The sequence below is a fragment of the Miniopterus schreibersii genome, assembly GCF_964146895.1.
Source record: "Miniopterus schreibersii genome assembly, chromosome: 5".
NCBI classification, from domain to species: Eukaryota; Metazoa; Chordata; class Mammalia; order Chiroptera; family Miniopteridae; genus Miniopterus; species Miniopterus schreibersii.
Genome location: NC_138106.1, coordinates 58,338,509 through 58,352,262, shown reverse-complemented (window position 1 = coordinate 58,352,262; position 13,754 = coordinate 58,338,509). Strand labels below are relative to the sequence as shown.

The window sequence follows — 13,754 nt, the reverse complement described above, 5'->3', positions numbered from 1 at the left end:
GTTGGGCTTATTCAAAGTTCTGGCCACAAACGAGCTGCTCCTTGCCCTCGCTGCTTTGGCTTAGTGATTAGAGCATCAGCCTGTGGACAGAAGGGTCTGAGAATCAATTCAGGCCAATGGCATGTACCTCGGTTGTAGGCTCTATCCCCAGCCCCAGTCAGGGTGTGAGCAGGATGCAACCAATAGATGTGTCTCTCTCACATCGATGTTTCTCTCTCTCTCCCTCCCTCCCTTCCTCCCCCTTCCACTCTCTCTGAAAAGCAGTGGAAAAAATATCCTCGATGAGGAGTAAAAAAAAAAAAAAAAAAAGAACTGCCCCTTGTCCTGTATCCTTGTTTTCGTTCAAGAACATGCTCTCTATGTGGAAGTTTCTAAATGTTTTGCTTCTTAAGACTTTCTTTTCCAGCTCTGTGGGTTGTTTACAAAATAATAGGTAAAGCAAAATGGAGACAATGCCCAAAAAAGGGGGGTTAAAAGCATATTGTTAAGCTTCAGGGATTAGAAGTCTTTTGGCAAAATCTAAGAGAACAAAACAAAGTAGAACTGAAGAAAGCTAGAGGTGTAACTTTTGAGATAGATAAAATATGTTTAATAAATATTCCCTAAAATTTCCCCCTAGGTTTCAAAATGAACATTTTGTGCAAGTAATCCATCTCTTTGTTGCAGATACTTTCCCCCCATGTTTATCAGCCAGTATATTATTTATAGCTTCTCAAATCTTTAGCTTCTATTCATTTTATGTCAGTGGCTCCTAGTTTGGGGCTGAAAATTATGGAAACACTGAAGAATTATCACAAGGATCTGTGAGTTATGTGTCTCTGTATCTTGTCAATCAACAACTTCTAAAAACACAACTATTTACATTCAGGGATAACATTCTATAAAATTGTTTTTATGTTAGAAATTGTTTTTATATTATTTCTGACAATAGAGAATCACTCTTCTATGCTGTATTATTCAAAACTCCAGTAAGTATTTTATATGCTATTTTTTTGAAGTTGATTTTGCTTTAAAATAGTTTCTCTTTTTCTACTAGACACAATACAATGAACAAATTAACAAGGTGAAGCAAGGATTTGCCTTGAGTACCTTGCCTCCAATCCAGCTTCCTCCACCACCACCCAGTCCTGAGATACTGGTAAGAAATATGACATTTTGAAAAATTCCCATCTTCATCTTGGTAAAATGGTAAGGGCTATAAAACACTGAATATGCAGTATGTTTAATATATGTTCAGAATGGAATAGGCACAAAATGTGCATATCATTTATAATTACGTCTATTTCTGCTATATCATCTTCAGTTGATATAACTAGTTGGCTGCCTCAACTGGGGACACTGACATAGGTTGTAACACTGGATTTTAGTGATGCATTTGTAAAGATGATATGTAAAGAGGTAGTATATTTTCATTCATCCTGTCACTCTCATCTGCATCATGGGAGAAAACGGGTGAATGCTCAGCATTTCCATTGCCCTCATGTTACCACCCCTAGGTGACTGAATCACTTCCACATACTACCCTAGCAGGCTGGACTTTACCCCTCCACTTGTACTTTGGACTTTCTTTTTCTTAAATTTTATCTTCTATTCTACCTTTAACAGCAAGGATACCTTACATTTATGCCCCTTCCCTGCTTGTTGATAGGGATCAATGAGTCTTAATCAGACATACTAATACCTATGCTATACTGTTTATGTTATCCTTTGGGATACATAGTACCTTAACCCAATAAACACATACAGCTTTCCAAAACACCTTTTAGGGCGAAACCATTAGATGATAATAAAAATTATCATAAAAGACCTGGGGGTAGGAAAAGAAAAATGGTATGAGATATTTAGGGGCAGATCACATTTGACATCAGCACTTCTGCTTGTTAGGAGAGTTTTGAAATGTTATTTCTACAAATAATTAGTAAATTAAAGAATTTAAAAATTATGTAAATTGTATGGATTTTCACTGTGTTTCAAAAGCAGAATCCAAAGCTTAAAGTATTATATGACATACACTCTGGACTTTAGTTTAGAATCATAGTATTGCCTCTTATATTTTGGTCACTCTGCTTTTTATAGGAGTACTGTATTATGGACATTATTATTTTTGGCTTGGAGCACCATCATACCCCATTAAAGAATGTGTTACATAGATGACAGAGTAACCCCAAAGATTCCCTGTAATTCTACAGGAAGTAACACACACTCTTGGTAGGATTTCTAGAAACCCTGTGCCTTCTGCCCATGTTAAAACTATGACTTATAGGTTGTAAACTCTCCCATGACTAAATATAAAATGGCTCCAGAGACTCAAAAGCTAGTTATAGAGTTGTTTTTCGGAGTTTCCTGGAATCAGACCAGCATAAGCTGTCTGATACCAGTGTTATTGTGTAACTGACAAACATAGGCAAACCTTGACCTCTATCTACATCCGTATTCCTTCAGAGACTGTTTTAGTTCTGTTGTAGCTACCCAGGTTTGGTCAAAGGCAAAAACCCACTGGCAGTTAGGCCCTATGGAATTCAAAGCATCCTTCTACTAACATCTGAGAGGTATAAGTGTGTCTTTTGTGCTTCCTAACAGAGTCTCTGCTGTGTGTGATCAAAGCTGACAGTGTGTTAAAGTGCAGGCGTTGGTGACCATTGAGCATTAGTGGAGTGGTTTGAATGCACAAATGTTAGAAATGTGAATATACTATTTCCTATAAATTAAACTGGTATTATACAATGGAAATACACTAGAGATCTGGGTTCAGGTCCTAACTATGAAGAACTTTGCTGGTCTTCAGAAAATGAGCTATTCTCAAATTTGGTTTTCTCATTTATATATCAGGAAATTGTACTAGGTGATTTGATCACTAAAGTCCATCAATCTCTAGATTCTAGTACCATGAGACATGGTCACCAGGTTTTAACTATATAGTAGTCTTACCTGAGAAGTCTGGAATAATGGGTACTGTTCCCAATTTAACCCAGTGTTTTTGTGTGTTTCATTATATTTTGATTTTTGTACCCTGGCTTTAATTCTCAAAGTAGTATTAAGTAATAGTTGCCCTCAAAGAGAGCAGGGCTGTTGACTTAGTACCCACCATTCATTCATTCTTTAAAAACTTTATATTATGAAAATATAAAATATGTATGAAAATAGAATAGTATAATGAACCCCTGTGAACCCAAGAATCAACTTCAACATTATCAACATTTTGTCAGTCTTGTTTAATGTCATCTCTTTTTTTCCTCCCCACTGGAATATCTTAAAGTAAACCTTACATATCATACAATATCATCCAAATATACTTTCCTATGTATTCCTAAAAGATTATTGGATATAATCATATCACCATTTTTCTATCTAAGAATTGTAAATTATTTTTAATAATACTCAGTTAAATTTTATATTACCCCAGTTGTCTCAAAAATGTTTTTTTCTTACCTAGCTTGACAATATTTCCAATTTGGTTATAATTACCCTTACTTTAAAAGCTCTAATTCTTAAAAAGCAATCAAACCATGGTTTATACTTTGCATTTAGCTGATTATTCTTTAAATTTGTAACAGCTACCTAACCTTCTCTTCTTTATTTATGTAATTTTTTGTTAAGAAACTAGGTCACTTATCCTGTTCAATTTCCCACTTTATTGATTTAACTGATTTCATCCTTCTGATATCATTTTACATGTTCTACTTTTTCCTATAAACTGATCATTAGATCAAGAGGGTTGGTGAGAATCAGGTTCAGTACTTTGGGCAAGACAGACAGTGTTTCTCCTTTAGTGATGTTAGGAATCGAATGTCAACCTCATCTATCCATTATATAGTTCCTCATTAACCTTTTACCTATTTGTTTTAGGATCATTACTTAAGAGCTATACTGATACTCAGTTTTTAATTCAACAAATAGTTGAACTCCTACTTTATGCCTGTACCTGACCTGGCACATGGTAGATGCTCAGTAAATCTGTTGTCTTCTGTGGTCCAGCATAGTTTTATATTATTCCATTTGGGAGGGTTGGGAAGGAACCTTATACTAACTCTACTCTCTCATTTTATAGATTAGTAACTTGGTATCCAAGGTTACACAGCTAGGTGGGAAAAAAGTGGGACTAGAACTCTGTTCTCTTCTAAGTTCTTTATTATATCTCACTTCCCTTTGCTATTTGAATATTTATGTATTTAACTAATTTTATGACAGCATTGTTTCTATTGTGTTTTGTAACTAGATTTTAAATCAGTCTTTCCCCCAAACATTGCTCTATAAGTTTAGATCATTGCCCATACAAATAGACGTTTTTATTTTTTACTGTTTCTATTTTAGATGCAGCAGTTCTTGGGAAGACCCCTTGTGAAAGAATCTTTCTTTAGACCCGTACTCACTGTTCCTCACATGCCTGCCGTTTGTCATGGAGTCATTTCTGCACCTGGCCAACCTAGACCCCCACTGGTACAGAGCCCTTCTTGGTGGATAGATATTAACTAGTTAGTTATCACTACAGTGGACTTCCAGAATGAATGTCTGTCTTCTCTTTGTTCATTTATATGGTAAATGATGATAATGGTGATGGTGGTGATAACTGAGTGATAATTGCATAAATAGTTTCATGTGAGGCACTGTGTTAAGGACCTTACATATATTATCTGTTTTATTAAACTTATTAGCTTAGTTTTTGGATACAAAGATAAATATATTTTTATAGTAGAGAATCCTTACAGTTACTCTTTGCTTCTAATGACAGGCAATAATGACAGGTTGATATTTTAATAGATAATTTATATTTAGCACGATTGTTGGGTAGGTTGAAAAAAGAAGTCAAATCATAACAAACTAAATTATGCTTCAAAGCTAAAGAAAAATTTATACACACATGTAATATATATAGTAGGACAGTGTTTGTCTATAAGCATATAATATAAATAGCATCACCTGGGAACATATTATACTGTAAGGTTATAAATCTTCCTACCTACAAATAGCTAGACAAGCCTTATCCAAACCTGAAGAAACACTAGTGAAATTTAAAATGAATAGAATTATTAGTCATAATCTTGGTTAAGGTAAACTTCTTTATTAAAACAAATATTTTCCCAGATTATGTTAAATATAATTAATGAAAAATTATCTAATTTTGACTTTCCCATAAGTACATCCTAGTCAGGTATTTTTTGTACCTATATAATGCTAACAGTCTCCCTTTGAAATACATAGTCTGAGGGACTCTGCTTAGTTTTGTAGAGGCTGCCTCTCTGCAAACAAATATGTTAACTAAATACCATGTCTTTTTATCACCATGATTTCACAGTGTTGCTCATGTGGTTTGCTCCTGCACCATTCTATAAGGAACTATGGTAAAATTTTATTGAAGAAACATTAAAGTACTTCAACCTTCTAATAAGGTTACTTTCTGATTGCCAGGAAAAAGCTTGATACTGAGGCAAACCCTGATTTCTGGGCAGTGTTCTCCTCTGACTTACTAGGCTCTGTATGAGTTATCCCAGTGGCTGTTAATAGTTGGTAGTTTTCATGAGTAATAACCTTATATTTGAAGATAACCTGTAGGTAAAAGATGCTATATTTATAATTATCGTAGTAATCAGATTAGCACTCCAAAAATATTCACTTACTGATATTAATTAATTAGAATCTTAATGGTTCTAATAAGGAACTACCATAAAATATGGGGAAAACTTTGTGGTTTCATGGCTCAGAGGTGTCACTACAACTTCCATACCACCTTTGTAACAGTCATGAGACTGATACACAAAACAGAAAGCAAAATTACCCTGCAATTGAATCCTGGGAAGTAATCACTATTTACAGATTGTACAGAAAAAGGTCTGTAAGTTATAAAACATACAGAAATAAACACCTTGTATATATTTCAGTACATGTTTACAATTACTGGGACTAGTACATCCCATTTTTAAAATAAGGGTAATATAAACAATTAGAAATACTGTTTTGCTAGTTAAGAAAAAACTAAAAAGGGTACGAGTATGTCAGTATTCCTCTGCTTTATTCTACCTGTTTTCTGAGATACGGAAATATGTTGGCATGGTATGTTACTTCCTAAGAGTCGAAGCTGATGGGTTATAACTCTGTGTTCCTTACAGATGACTGGCATAGCCTGGACTGTGCCGGCACCTGTGGGAGAGGCTGTGCCTCCCAGTGCAGGTCTGGGAAGTGATCCCCCCATGATGAATTGGGAGAGGATTACAGACAGACTGAAAACTGCCTTCCCACAACAGACCAGGTACCTTGGTTTATGTTTAGTGGTGAGTGCAGGTCATATTCTACAATCCATAGCCATAATTACAGCAGTGAAATATTTGAGAGAAACATCTCACACACACACAGGCAGATATCTCACACACACACACACACACATCTCTCTCTCTCTCACACACACATACACTACAGATATTTCTTTACCATGGCCTTGGTAAGGAAAAGGAAATGTATCAAGATGGGATTGTATTCAATATAAATGCTAACTAAACCTCTTCACTGAAGTTATTAGTGTTAAGTCATGAGAGAATGCATTTTTAAATTTAGTTTTGCTCATTTACTGAAAGTGCTACTAGTTGTAAACTTAGCCAATTTTAATGCCACCAGCTGCAATCATTATCTTAATAACCTATTTCCAAAGTGAATTTTAAGTTGATAGTATGCCATATAAACCCAAACATGATCAGGTTTTACTTTCCTATTTTCTTAATTTTACTGAGAGTCCTTATAGTTTCTTTATTAGGCAACACAGTTAAATGCAAGAAATAATAATTTTACTGTTCTTTTCACAATTCTGACTTTGGTAGAAAGATAATTAATTCTGTCCCTCGAGAAATGAAGTTTCTTTTATCTTTACTCTTGTATATATGGAAAAAGTATAGTTTTCACCAGTATTTTTATTTGAAGACACACTGTAATGCTTCAGTATAGATTATGGTTTTATAAACATTTTCATAGATAGTGAAAATAGAACTGTAACACATTTGTTACTATTGCACCAAAATGTGTGTGCAGGCTTTGGGTCAATGGACCATGAAAACTGAAAAGAACCTATCAATTAAAATAATGCTAGGTTTTTAAAAAAATTTGTCTTTTATTTAATCTTTGCTTTCCTGTTCTGTTTAATATTTGTTTTCTGTGTCTGAGTTTTACAAAGATAAAACTGTTACAAGTGATAGAGGAGAGAAACACCAATGGTAACATAGTTAAAAAAGAATATTTAGTCCTAGCAAGAGAGCATTGAGAGATGTGATATAAAGAGCTCAGTACATAAATAAGTAGATAACAAATTACACACAGTGAGCTTTCAAAAACAGTTAAAATATCTTTTTGAAAAGAAAATAAATACTAAACTTTATCACTCGTGAACACATTTAGTATCTTAATAAAACATTAGGGCTTTTCATTGTGGTTTAAGATAAATGCAGATAGACCTATGATCATGTTTTTAGATCAAAGATCTAAATAGTTATGTCTATATAATACATATCAGTTATAAAATAGAATTTTATATCTGTTTGGGGAGCACATCCTCAAGGCAGTAAGGAAAACCACCACTGCTCTTTCCTTTATCTATTCCAGAAAGGAGCTTACAGATTTCTTACGAAAATTGAAGGATGCTCATGGGAAGTCCTTATCTGGACTGACATTTGATGAAATTGTTTACAAGATTTCTCAATTTATTGACCCCAAGCGATCTCAGGTAAAAAAAAAACACCACAAAAAAACAAAACAAAAAACACACACCTATATCTCTCTGCCCTTAACTATAGTAATTGGCTGGTTTCTAAAATATGTATAAATTTATATAATTATTGAAGCCTGTGTTGTCACCTCCTAGACAAAGTTTTTACTGCTCAAGTATCTGGGGCATATTTCTTCATCTTCCCATTTTGGCTGCTTCACTGTATTTTTTTTTCTGTGTATTAGGTAGATCTGTTATATCTTCCAGTCTTAGTAGTATATAAGTAATATTGCCAACATTTTGTTTCAACATTATGAATCTGATGGACCTTTACCCTTTTGCTACTTCTCACTGTAGCACATTCTGTGCTATTCTGTTAGTTCTTCCTGTTCAGTATGATTTCCGTCTCTTCAGAGCCAAGGGAAATCAGTGCCGGGTGGCAGCTGTGTGTCCCCCAGCCGTACTCCACCACAGCCCAGTGCCGCCCAGCCCCCCAAACCAGCCTGGAGGCCCCTCAGTTCACAAGGCCCTGTCACGTGGGAAGGAGCCAGTAATTTGGTGAGACTGAGACTGTTGATTATAAATACATTTAAATTTGCAAGAAAGAAATGAGCTGAGTACGTCTTCTGTGTATTTTCCGTAGGATGATGAGGAAGAGGAAGAGCCTTGTGTCATCTGTCATGAGAACCTCTCTCCAGAAAACCTCTCAGTTTTGCCTTGTGCTCACAAATTCCACTCTCAGGTAAACTCATCTTTTAAATATTTTACCATTAATCAACTAAGCAAGATTCATACTGCCTTACTTGAAATAATATGCATGTATCATTGTCCAGGCTGTTTCTTGAGTTCCACTGGATATAATGCTGGACTTTTGGGTACCACACAGAAATATTTACACCTGTTTCCCCGTATCCAGCTACGGATTGCACTGTGCTTTCTCAGATCTCCATATACCCTACAGGAGAAGGGGCCAACAGTGGGACTTAAATGCTAGAGAGTAGGTGGTTCACCTGAGTAGAACTGGAAAGAATGTTGATTGACATGGCAGTTCAGTGGCAGTTTAGCAACAGTGCAGCTTCACTTTGACGTGCTATAAATAACACGTAGTGTCCTTTGTCCCCACTATTTTTCCATTAGAATGCATAAGACTTACCTTAGTAGTCTCTCCAGGCTCCAGTATTTGTGTTTGAAGATGCTCAGGCTTGAGTTTTGATGTTAGGAAAATGTGAGGCTGGCATATCTTTTGTTGGTTCTTGGCATTCATATAAATCAACTCCTGGTGTTACTGCTGTGCAAATGCTATTGATATACAATTTATGACCCAAGTCTTCTGTTACAGAGCTGTAATTTGACACCGGAAAAGATAATCTTACACAAAAAAGGCTTCTCAGAGAAGTGAACTATAGCCAGCTCGTTGAAGCCGTGTCTAAAACACCATTTCAGAGATATGTGACATGCTATAGAATTATATTTTGCATCTGCTCTGATATGAAGAGATACACACAGAATGGCTAATCCTAAAAGATCTCAAGGACACATACTTAGCCACCTGACTTTCCCATTTAAAGTTTTAAAAGTCTGATTTATTTAGAAATTAAATGTTTCACAAAACTTATTTTATTATTTGCCATTACCCATTGAATAGAAGTAAGTAATTCATCCAGGTTACTTTTTAGGGTTAGATTTAATGGGCATCATATATAGTGTCTCTTCTTAATCCTCTCTCATCTGACCTGGCTCTCCATTATTCATACAGGTAGGAAAATTTTTTGCAGAATTAGTTTTCAAGCAAATGACCTAACAGATAGTTCATAGCCAAAGAGTACCATTGTCACCAAAGAAAACACAGTCTGAAAAGTATATCCATCATCTAGGTATTGTAACTTCAAAGCTCATAAGCACTTGATACAAGGTATTGTTGACTTCTGTATGTTTAGTTATGATGTTTTCTGAATTAATCAGGACGATATGTAATAAACTAGAGAAAAAATATAGCAGCTTTCCTCAGCCCTTTTGTTAGGAAGAACTGCTAAACATCCTGAATATTGTGGTTAGGCAAAGGATCGTAGTAGAATAAATTGGCTGAAAGGTGTTCTGTTACCAGCTGTCTCTCAGCGAACTCTAGAGAAGGCACCATGATTGCAGCAGTTGGCTTGGCAATCCACTGGATAAGGCTTTAAGACCTGCTGATAGACAAGTTGGTTGACAGTCCTAATATATAGATTAATAGCTGCCTCTGCTAGGCTAAATCTGAGACTGACATGAATCTTTTTGCTCCTTTAGTGCATTAGACCTTGGTTAATGCAGCAGGGGACATGCCCAACCTGCAGGCTCCATGTTTTGCTACCAGAAGAATTTCCTGGTCACTCCAGCCGGCACTTGCCTAAGATCTGATACAGGGGTGACTATGCAAAGGAAGTTTTCAGACTCCACAATTTAGTTTTGCCTTTTGTTATGAGCTTTATAGTGTGAGTGGTATGAAGCAGTATACTCCTCAGTTTTGTGCAAAAGAAGCTAGCTAATCTCACCAAAGCTACAGCCAAAGAGGACAGGACAAATCTTCAGGACTGTGAACTGAACTGAAAGGGCTTAAAAAGGGTAGAATTTTAAAGGTTACATCATATTTTCCCTTATCTTAGTAGGTATTTCCTTCCTGCATAGATATGATAACTGTTAGCATATATCTCAGGATGTCTTTTCTTGTCATTTTTCCTCCTTATTCCACTCATGCTTTACTTTCCCCCATCATTCTACATTTTAATTTCCTGAAAAAAATTTAAGCAAGAGAACAACTGGAATAGTAAAAAGAGAAGTAGGAAAATTCCACAAATTTTAGTGTTTCTTTTAACTTTTAAAACTGCTTACAAAAATATAATTACTTAAATTTTATCTCTATCTTCCCCATTCTTTTCCGTTCTCTAAAATATGTACCCATGAAGAGATTATGAGCAACTTGAGAGTGTGGACCGTACAGTGATGTGTTGGAACTGGCTTATAATGGCTTGTGAGAGATAACTGTTATCAAAGGTTTAGGAATTTTGTGAGCCAGTTATCAAGTTGTTGGGAGCTTGAAATTTGCCGTAGTGGGAGTATTTTACCCCATAGAAATTGGCAAGTGCTATAATTAAGTGCTTCTTTTCCTCTGAAGAGCTGATAAACATTTACCAGCACACCACTGGGACCATAGCTGATCCTTCTTTATGCTCCCAATGTCTTACCCAGTAGATGTAGCATAAATATTCCCAGAATCAGAAATAAGGAAGTAGTAAGAAAAGGTGTTAATGTGTGAATTAAGTCACTTGCTCAGTTGAATAATCGAGATCTTATGTCCATTTGTTGTAAACATGATTTTTGGGCCTTAATCATTTATACTTTGTAGGATTATTGCTTTTCTGCTTTAAGTGTCTAATTTCACTTTCTGATGCTGGGGGTTGTGGGGAACTGTTTGTGTGTAGTTGCTTCTTGTGACAGTCTTGATACCCACTGGGCTAAGTTGCATATCTAAAGCTGTCACTGAGAACTTTCATTCTTAAAAGTCAAAGACCTATTTTGAAAGTAATATCGTGTAAATGCTATAAGTGCCATACATGTCTCCAGTTACAAAATTAGAAGCATTCTGTTACTGTGTAAGACAAATGTTACTTGGTTCATGTTTTTTCCATAATTAATGAAATGCAGACTGTGAGTGTATTCCCTGACTCAGCCAGTGTTCTTCTTTATATTTCAGTGTAAACGTATCTTGAAGTTACTTCAGATCTCTATTTAAATCTGTTGTTTCTGTAATGGTATGCTAAACATTTTCTTCTGTAATGAGAACAGAGTGTATGTAAAATGTAAAGGAAATATCCAAAAATGAAGGCAGTCATCTAGACACGTGAAATGCCAAAAATGTATCAGAATTGCAAAATTCAGAACAGAATGTATCAGAATTGCAAAATTCAGAACTTACAGGGCCTTTAGTAATTTTCTTGTCTGACACCTCAAGGCCATGGTAATATAGCAAATTACCTTGTAAAACAAATGTTTCTTAGCTTATGATTACAACTGCAATTTTATTTTCATGTGGGAAAGAATAAATGTTTCTTAATTGAACACCTATGTTATCTGTGTGTATCTGTTTAAATGTATCCTGAAACTGCTTAAATCTCTATTTTAAAGTCTTTTTCTGTTTAATTGTGCTTAACTTTTTCTTCTGTTATGAGATAGGAAAATATCCAAGAAGGCGGCAGTTTACAAGTCATCTAGATTTGCAAAATGCCAAGGATGTCTTGGATATTGAATGTCAGAGTTTGTAGCGTCCTTAATGATCCTCTAGTCTATCCCCTCATTTTACAGGTACATTTTGCCCAAGGTCATATGGCTACATAGTGGCTGAGGCAGTCCTAATATTTGAGGGTCCTGACACTCAGTCACATACTTTCTCTACAAACTCATGCTGCAAGATTGCATTGGTGCTGAACCTGCTATTCTTGGCTCCAAAGATGGGACCAGAGGACTTAACACCGTAGCTGATATATAGTGAGAATGTAGTAGTACATGCTCCTGAAAGTCATGTCCAATTCTGTAGATGCTGAGGGCAGTGGGAATTATAATTTAATAATAAAGACAACCGTAGTGCTCATTATACTGTAAACAGTTATAACTGTTGTTCTGTGAGTACGAAGGATCCAGAATACCATCCTGCCCAGAAGTCCAGTGAGGGAAGTGACAGTATTTACATCAGAAACACCTGTAGCCCCTCGTAGTATCATTGCAGCTTCTGTCAGACTATTTGTCTTATAAGTTTTCCTTCATATTTGTTGTCCATGTACATAACGTTTTCCAGCTTTTAGGGGACGCCTTCAGGTGTGTTTGTTACATAATTCTGAAGGGGATATTCTCCTCCTTATTTTACAGCTGGTAAAACTGAGGCTCAAGTAAAAGGGAAATAGTTTGTCCTAGGCCATAGCTACAAAGTACATTCTGGGATTTGAATGCAGACCTTAGTCCCTTCGCTAGTGTTCTCTTGCAGTACTTCAAGCTGCATCCCCATTCTGGATTGATTTTGTACACACAAAAATATAGGGGATTTTTTCCTTTTAAATACTATTCTTCAAAATAAAATGAAACATGGTAAACTTACTGATTGCTTAGGACTAGGAACATAGTACTGCGTGTAGAAAGATATTTAATAGTGGTAGGACATGGTGAGAAAAGTTTGACTGACTTTTGCATATGTGTTAGTTTGTTTGGGATGGTTCCAGTTAATGCCTGTTGTCTTGTCATTGTTAGTAGTGCTCCTTCCATTCTCAAAAGTGTCCCTGTCTGAAGAATGAATTATATCTTATGGTTAATTCCTGGGAGGTAGGCTTATTTTTTACCAGATTCAAATTTAACTAGAATCCTCTGCATTTATAAAAGTCTCCTGAAATATCTTACCACACAGCCTCTCAGGCAAGAATTCTAGGACTACAGTAGCTGAGGAATGTTCTGGATTTATAGCCGGATAAAAATAACAAATGAGTCCTGGCCAGTGTGGCTCGGTTGGAGCGTCGTCCTGTGCATCGAATGGTTGTGGAACCTGGTCAGGGTACATATGCAGGTTGTAGGTTCAATCCCTGGGGGAGGCAGCCCATCGATGTTTCTCCCCCCCTCCCCACTGGGCTTGAAATGAAACATTACTTTTCCGTGTGTCTCTAGCCTGCCAGCCCACCAGGCGGGTTTTCGGACCTGCCAGCCTCCACAGTCAGCTGAGACATAAACCAATTCCTTAAAATAAATCGCTCAGTCAATCTCCAGCTCTCTCTGTATCTCTCTACACACACACACACACACACACACACACACACACGAGAGTAATGAAAGTATATGACCATACAAAGGCTCATATGTGATGTTCATGGAAGTTTCATTTGTATTACCCCTACACTGGAAATAACCTCAAAATGTATGGGTGTTTTCCACACCAACAACCAGTTTTCCATCTCTCAGAACACCAACTGGATGTCCTACATTTCAGTTCTGACACTACCACCTGGAATCAGCACTGACCGACCTCACAGATTAAGGACTCAAACCCACAAAACTACAC

At 36.2% G+C, this 13,754-nt stretch overlaps 1 protein-coding gene across 17 annotated transcripts in view; it reads left to right on the top strand.

Annotated features, from left to right (window-relative positions):
* DZIP3 (DAZ interacting zinc finger protein 3) overlaps window positions 1–11,776 on the top strand; it is a 74,033-nt gene extending 62,257 nt beyond the window's left edge. For 15 of the 17 annotated variants that reach the window (XM_081138533.1, XM_081138528.1, XM_081138537.1 and 12 more), the window contains 7 exons: window positions 1,037–1,138; window positions 4,312–4,437; window positions 6,105–6,244; window positions 7,582–7,702; window positions 8,099–8,242; window positions 8,328–8,426; window positions 9,968–11,776. In XM_081138533.1, coding sequence (XP_080994659.1) covers window positions 1,037–1,138; window positions 4,312–4,437; window positions 6,105–6,244; window positions 7,582–7,702; window positions 8,099–8,242; window positions 8,328–8,426; window positions 9,968–10,078 — 843 coding nt within the window. In that variant the 3' untranslated portion in view covers window positions 10,079–11,776. Of the gene's footprint in view, window positions 1–1,036; window positions 1,139–4,311; window positions 4,438–6,104; window positions 6,245–7,581; window positions 7,703–8,098; window positions 8,243–8,327; window positions 8,427–9,023 lie in introns of all 17 variants that reach the window. The other 2 variants (XM_081138540.1, XM_081138541.1) reach the window with 2 other exon arrangements.
* Window positions 11,777–13,754: the final 1,978 nt, after the last annotated feature.